At 37.3% G+C, this 6,796-nt stretch overlaps 2 protein-coding genes across 2 annotated transcripts; both read right to left on the bottom strand.

Annotated features, from left to right (window-relative positions):
• Window positions 1–1,289: 1,289 nt before the first annotated feature.
• Window positions 1,290–3,059, bottom strand: LOC140970084 (cyclase-like protein 1). The gene is made up of 7 exons (XM_073431650.1): window positions 2,636–3,059; window positions 2,455–2,499; window positions 2,306–2,378; window positions 1,987–2,084; window positions 1,807–1,871; window positions 1,497–1,632; window positions 1,290–1,410 (listed from the first exon to the last, which is right to left on the bottom strand). The coding sequence occupies exons 1-6, from the start codon at window positions 2,925–2,927 to the stop codon at window positions 1,507–1,509; spliced, it is 699 nt and encodes a 232-aa protein (XP_073287751.1). The 5' UTR covers window positions 2,928–3,059; the 3' UTR covers window positions 1,290–1,410; window positions 1,497–1,506.
• Window positions 3,060–4,106: 1,047 nt separating this feature from the next.
• On the bottom strand, window positions 4,107–6,754 carry LOC140970083 (cyclase-like protein 2). The gene is made up of 6 exons (XM_073431649.1): window positions 6,238–6,754; window positions 6,069–6,113; window positions 5,325–5,397; window positions 4,757–4,854; window positions 4,516–4,586; window positions 4,107–4,331 (listed from the first exon to the last, which is right to left on the bottom strand). Exons 1-6 carry the CDS (start codon window positions 6,674–6,676, stop codon window positions 4,206–4,208), a joined length of 852 nt encoding a protein of 283 aa, XP_073287750.1. The 5' UTR covers window positions 6,677–6,754; the 3' UTR covers window positions 4,107–4,205.
• Between the last annotated feature and the right edge of the window lie 42 nt (window positions 6,755–6,796).

Raw genomic sequence — 6,796 nt, 5'->3', positions numbered from 1 at the left:
ATGTGAACATAGAGTGTGTGTGTGTGTATATATATATATATATATATATATATATAAATTACTGATTTTATCATCTTTATTTGGATTAGTGTTTAAGAAAATATATTCAGCAATAGAAATGGGCCCATTGTAATATTGGGCTGATGAGGATGGGTGGGTCCTGATCGTACAGAAAGATCCATTTCTGTGGGCCTGAATGGATCTGAAACTGACCTCAATTACCAGGTAGCATCGCATTGGCGTGAGTTGAATAATTCTGAATTTATTTCTCCTTTTTATTGCAAAATTTGCATTTATTATTTTCAATTTCCGAAACTCCTTTCCACCATTTTACATCTCACAATAAAATTTAACTGGGTGTTATGTAAGACGATCTCACGAACCCAATTCATAACTATAATAAAAATAATAGTGTTGACATAAAAAATATTATTTTTTAATAGATCGAGTCAGATAAAAGATCAATCTAACAAAATACAAAACATGTATAAAAGCTCGCAAATTGGTCGGGCCAAACTAGCAAGCTGGGGGCTTACTCAGCTCAAGCGACTCTCTTTCAATGGGACGAGAGGAATTGAAAGCATTGATGAAGGCAGTGGTCCAAAATGTTCGAAACAACTGTTAATGGAAAGCCAATCGGGGGACCAAATATAATTTCATTCTCGTTTCGAGTTCAAATGGATAATTTATGAATACGTGGGCACCGCCAGTTCATCCTTGGACCTTAAATGTCACTTTTATTAAGGCTGAATCCTTTGTCCCAACACCTATCAAACTTCGCCAGGCCACGTTAAAGAATCTTTTGTAAGTATTTTTCGGAAAAAAACAAAATTGATAGTTGCTCCAACTTCTTAGAGTTTAGAACAATTTTTAATCAAGCATACAGCCAGCATTATTATTATGATTTACTCGGAGAAATCGTTTAGTTCGTGAGATGAGACGAAAAATTATGTCCTAAGATCAAGTAATCCTACATTTTTATCGTCATATCGGACATGAAATTTCCTTAAAATGTTGATTCTCACCCATTAACTCGAGACACATGATATACATTTTACATATCATATTTTTTTTTGGGGAGAAATTAAGGGCTTTAAATCCTCTCTATATTTTGTTGGGCTGAGAGAGGGAAGTTAGAGATCCACTAAGGAACCGCATCAAATTGCACTACAAGCATACATTTTTGTGTGTGTGTGAGTTTTGCATGTATGGTTTGTATATATCTGACTTAACATAAGAAAAAATGAAGAGATGCTGCTGCTGTTATATATCCATGCATTCAGAAGCAAGCAATTATATGATTTGTCTGTAGAAGTATTCATTGTGTTATGTTAAAATTGAGTCAGCAAAAAGTTTATGGTGTGACATGTTCACTAGCTGTAACAATGATGTGCGCGGCTTTGAGCGACGCTGCACGCGTAAGAACTCCGAGTAAGACAAGAAGAAAATATGTTGATCTGCACAGGAGGATGTTTCTTGAATCGAGAAAATCTTACTTTCGAAAAATCACTGGATCAGAATGCATCTTGTTGGTGCCTCGGATGCATCAGATATGCCTAGTGGTAGACATCTGAGAGTGTATTCTCCCGGACGAATGCCACCAATATCCAAGCCTTCCAGAGGAATAATGTCCTGTAACAATTTGATTAGCTAGGCTGTCTATCACTGATCAACAACACTATTACATGGAACGATTAGAAGTTCGTGTTGTTAGCTAAAAGTGGCGTTTCGACGCATATTGGGGTAAAACACACTGTGTTAGATCATATGGCAGAACAGCAAGACGCTAAGATTAACACCATTTACCTTGCCCAGGAACTTATAAACTGACTCCCTATCGTGCATTACAGCAACAGATAAGTAATCAATTCCTGTAACAAATAACTCAAAAGACGCCTACTTAGAAACCGAAACCAAAACCAAAAACATCGAACATGCACTATGCCTGACAGTATGTGTGTGTGTGTGTGTTAAATGATTTCTAACCAACGAGTTTTATATTGGTGTTTTTTGCCAACCACTCTGCCCCATCAGTTGTAAATCCAGTGTAGCTCGAGTCGAATTCCTTTTTAAGCATTAGATCCCTGAAGCATTAAATTGCTTTACAAATCAGGAATACAACGAGGCCGATTAGATTGCGTGATCGAAATCTTCACCAACACGCTAGAATGTTGAAAAGTAGCCACATGAGAGATTATGGCCAAACCAGTGTCATATGGATTACAGATAACATGTTGGCAAAACTTAGCTCATGCAATACACACAAATTATTGCATGCTGAAACATTGAAAAAAAATCAAAATACCTGTCAGAATTCGATGTTTTGAAAAGCACGCGTTCTACATGATCGGGGATTTTCAAAAACTCCACCACCTCAGCTGGAAATATAAGCAATCAAAGAAGCGTTCGTGTTAGGTTTTGACTATATTAATAAAATCACAGAAATATTCATGCCTGTAAGGTTCTTGTCCTTGGGAACCTCCACAACCAACACAGGACCTGCCAACCAATATAATAGATAGTTTGTCAAGAATGCAAACATTGACTAATCAGAGCATTACCCAGTGGATCATGACCGATAAGTTTACATCGATCATGTACACCATGCCATAAAACCCATCGAAAACGACGTTACCATTGAGAGTCTCAAGGTCGAGTTCCTCGACAGTGGTGTAGGCCTTGGTGTGCGTCCCGGAATCGATGGCGAGTTGCATGGGGGAATAGTTGAGCTCGCGGTTTTCCGTGTCATTGATTCCTTTGTATGGACCAACAATGAGTCCGGCGCCTTCGGACGAGCCGAATATGGGCATTCCAGGCCTGTACTCATGGGTGATATCCAAGATATCGCCAAGTTCGACTATGGAGGCAGCGACGCACGTCGCCATAAGTAGCAACAATTGAAGGTAGCCAAAATTCATCATCATCATTCAGAGCTTGGACCTAAACAAGAAGCATGAAAGGGATCGAGCGCATTTAGTGGCTTTAAACTCACTCCATTGAATATGGAAAAGGCCGTTACCCCTGCATGCATTTAATTGAGGTGATGTCACGGGAACGATGGAAACTAAACCAGTAAAACCACAATGCTTCGCTGAATTTATCTATCTATTACATGAATAGGTAGACGGTCTCACAAATCTTTATCTGTAAGACGGTCAATCTACCGATATTCACAATAAAAAGTAATACTCTTAGCATAAAAAGTAATATTTTTTCATGGATGATCCAAATAAGAGATCCGTCTCACAAAATACGACATGTGAGATCGTCTCACACAAATTTTTGCCCTATTATATAAAGATCCAAAATTCAAAATATGATGATTTCAATAATTTTTCCAAAGGCATTGGTTATTTCTGTGATCAGGAATCGATTTTATGTTGTTGATTTGGATTCAGTTTTACTTCTCTTGATTTTATTTTGACAAATATAAATATAAAAAAAAAATTGGCAACGAGAATAAACATTACTTGTAAGTCGTAATGACAGCATATTAATATTAAAATAAATTAATATAGTGGTATTAAATATTATAATATTATATATCATCACTGTTTAAAAAGTGCAAATTACATATTTCCAAATTAAGTTTAATTTCTGATTTACTCATTTTTATATTTGATAGATTAATTTTAAAAGACCCCTGCCTTATATTATAATAAATATTAAATAGTAAAGTATGTGATAATTTTTCTCAAAAATCATGTTTACTTATATATAAACATGATAAATAATATACGGAAGCGAATCGAGAAATTTGTAAATTTTCTGATTTCCTTCCGGTTGAAGTCTTTTAAGCACTCCACCCTCTCGATAGATGTTGTATTTTGTTTTATGATGTGTGTGCTTAGGGACCTCAATCATCATTATTTATAGGAATTTCTCATACCATCGATGATTGTATCGGGAGCCGAGAGTCAAAAGAAGAAGCATGTACGCATCTCAATTTTCTAAAGTTGAGGCTGCGTACGCATGTTTTGTCAAAAGTTGTAGTCAATGGCCGTAGCCATTTCATACACGTTTTTTCTTCTTCTGATATGTATCATTTTTCTTACAGAGCAACCATCAGCAGTTGATTGTGTTAATGATGCACATACTTTTTCTTAATTAAATAATTATAATTTCCAAATGCTCCAACAGATAACAATGCCATTGGGATTGATTCTATTGATGAAGGATTCTAGGATTGTAGAAACAGATAAACATCAATTGATCAGGATGCATCTTATGGGGGAGCCCTCAGCACCAAGCAATCTCAATGGTAGACAATGCACGGAGTATATCCCGGGCTGGACACCGTCTAGTTTCAGGCCTTCAACAAGGATGATTTCCTGAAACATTTTCACCAGGTTGGATATAATATCATAACCATACGCAAGTGAAATCTTTCGATACAATCGACATATGTAGTACCATGGTGGTTGATTCCGTCACCGGATGTTCTAAAGAAATTATTTAGTTTTGGAAATGGGTGAAAGTGTGCATATGTTTAGATGATCTGAAAAGAAATCTTACCCTGCCTTCGAGGAACACCAGATGGGAAGGTATTAAATCAGCAAACGCAGCAACAGACAAGTAATCAATTCCTAAGGGGGAGATAAGCGTATGGATGGAACAACTATCAGTAAATAGTGCAAAGTATTGATAGTTTGACAGGAAATCATGCAAGAGCATGGTATATGTTTGACACTAGGAATAATCAGCAAATAAACTAACAACTGGTTCTGATTCACACTCAAGACGGACAGCGGCTTACCAACAAGTTTTATATCAGTGTTATCGACAAGCCACTGTGCCCCGTCTTTCATGAATCCCACATAACTTGTGTCAAACTCCTTCCTGAACATGAGGCGCCTGAAAAAAGAATTATATTATCAAAATGACATATGTCACGCCAATATAAAAGTACTCATAAAATTTATAGGTCCAAATTTATACTCCCCTTATCCTGAACTCATTCTATAGGTCACAAAGATTTAAAGAGAACCTTGCGTAAACATTTCTCATGTCAAATATACTTCATTGCCTAAAATGAAAACTTTTTGAGTATTATCTGAATTGTGACTGAAAGAATGGGAGAATAGCAGCATTTAATGAGGATACTTTCCAAATATGGATGATTACGATGTTGCATACAAAATGAAAACTTTAAAAACTGCAGATTTGGTCCATGTTCCCACTAATTACAAAACTAAAAAGATGCCAGAGCTAATTTTTTAACATCAACTGGAAAAAGGTGACCGGGGCTTTAATGTTGATCGGATATATGGTTTATGCACCCCGGGTATCAAGTAGCTCTGCACAAAGATTCTTGATAAAAGTACCTGTCCGTGTTCAAGGTTCTGAAAAGCACTCTTTTTACTCCTTTGGGAATGTGTAAAGTCTTCATAACTTCAGCTAAACAGATTACAAATTGAACGAAAGGGGAATCAATTTTTATTGAGACGAACGCTAAAAGCATGGAAACCATGATTTGAACTACCAGTCTACACTCAAACAGTATAGCATGTAAGCAACTAAGAAAACTGTTTTTGGTGAATCACTTGAGTGGACGAGCCTATATACAATCAAAAGCTCATTTGGCACTATAAGAATGAAGAATCTACGGGACTTTCTTCTGTCATTGGTCCTTGATCAATGAGGTAATTTCTCAAGGGAAAAACCAGCAAGAGGTTTAAGTTCATCCACTACTGCAAGTTCGGATCTACATTTGAAAGGAAAACAATTTTTTTTAATAAAACCTCAGCAGAGGTCTCTGGCGATGATCACTCTCTTGCAGCTATCACACTAAACACTATGGGGATACGGGATATTCAATTTCTATCCACACAGCATGCAACAAACGAGACAGAAAATTGTAAAATGTATTCCATTAAAGATTCTTGAAAACAAGGTAAATGTCATCTTCAAACAGAAAACATACAAAACTATAATTCTGCCAGTTAGAGCATTAATCAATCTTCAAAAGAGACTAATTCTGACAAAGATTAGATTTTTCTTGCACGATTCCTTTGAGCAGTATTATTTGAGTGATGAATTCAAACATTCAACAGAGCAATGAAGCGTACCGGTTATGTTTTTATCTCTTGGAACATCTACAAGTAATGCAGGACCTGTTCAAAATTTGAACATCGATGATAAGTGTACATGGCAGTTAAACACATCAAATGTTTCAACCAGAGTGGCACAAGAAATTCATAAAGAATTGCAATTAAACCGCCTTAGATTGATTAATACCATTGAGAACGTCGAGGTCGAGCGTGTCGACATCAAATCCTGCATCAAAGTAGTGATCAAACACATGCCCTGGTGCGTCGACGTGCGTCCCAGTGTGCGAAGGGAGTTTCATCTCAGAGTTATTAGCAAGAGACCCATTCTTCATGCTCTTCGGAAGCCACAAGAACTGCCCGACGCCATCTGGGGACTCCCACGACGGCATGTCCGGGTGGTACCGGTGGCTGATGTCGATTATTCGGCCGCCTCCGTACACTTCACGGCGGACGGGCACGAGATTCTCAGCGGCTTCGATGTCATAGTGCGAAGGATATGCAACGGCGGCGGAGGAGGAGGCGAGGACGAAGGGGTTAACTGCGCATGCTATCAGGAAGATTTGGAGCGATTTCATGGCGTAAAACGTATCAGATAGGTGAAGAAAAAGGATGATCAAGCGTGACATATTTATGTGGAAAATTTGACGGATAATTATTCGAGTTTGAACATCATCAAAGACTTATGGTTTCACCAAAAATATATATATTCTTCAAAGAGATTATTCGAGTTTGAACATTCATTTTAT

Source organism: Primulina huaijiensis, unplaced genomic scaffold, assembly GCF_012295235.1.
Source record: "Primulina huaijiensis isolate GDHJ02 unplaced genomic scaffold, ASM1229523v2 scaffold43335, whole genome shotgun sequence".
NCBI lineage: Eukaryota > Viridiplantae > Streptophyta > Magnoliopsida > Lamiales > Gesneriaceae > Primulina > Primulina huaijiensis.
This window is presented reverse-complemented; position numbering and strand designations above follow the sequence as displayed.

Excerpts from the sequence above, each read along its gene's own strand:
- LOC140970084 (XM_073431650.1), bottom strand. The coding sequence starts at position 2,927 with ATGATGATGATGAATTTTGGCTACCTTCAATTGTTGCTACTTATGGCG. Across the intron at positions 2,085-2,305 it reads AAAACATCGAATTCTGACAG|GGATCTAATGCTTAAAAAGG; the intron begins GTATTTTGATTT and ends TTAATGCTTCAG. Across the intron at positions 1,633-1,806 it reads TTTATAAGTTCCTGGGCAAG|GACATTATTCCTCTGGAAGG; the intron begins GTAAATGGTGTT and ends AAATTGTTACAG.
- LOC140970083 (XM_073431649.1), bottom strand. The coding sequence starts at position 6,676 with ATGTCACGCTTGATCATCCTTTTTCTTCACCTATCTGATACGTTTTAC. Across the intron at positions 4,587-4,756 it reads CACTGATATAAAACTTGTTG|GAATTGATTACTTGTCTGTT; the intron begins GTAAGCCGCTGT and ends TCTCCCCCTTAG. Across the intron at positions 4,332-4,515 it reads TGGTGTTCCTCGAAGGCAGG|GAAATCATCCTTGTTGAAGG; the intron begins GTAAGATTTCTT and ends AAAATGTTTCAG.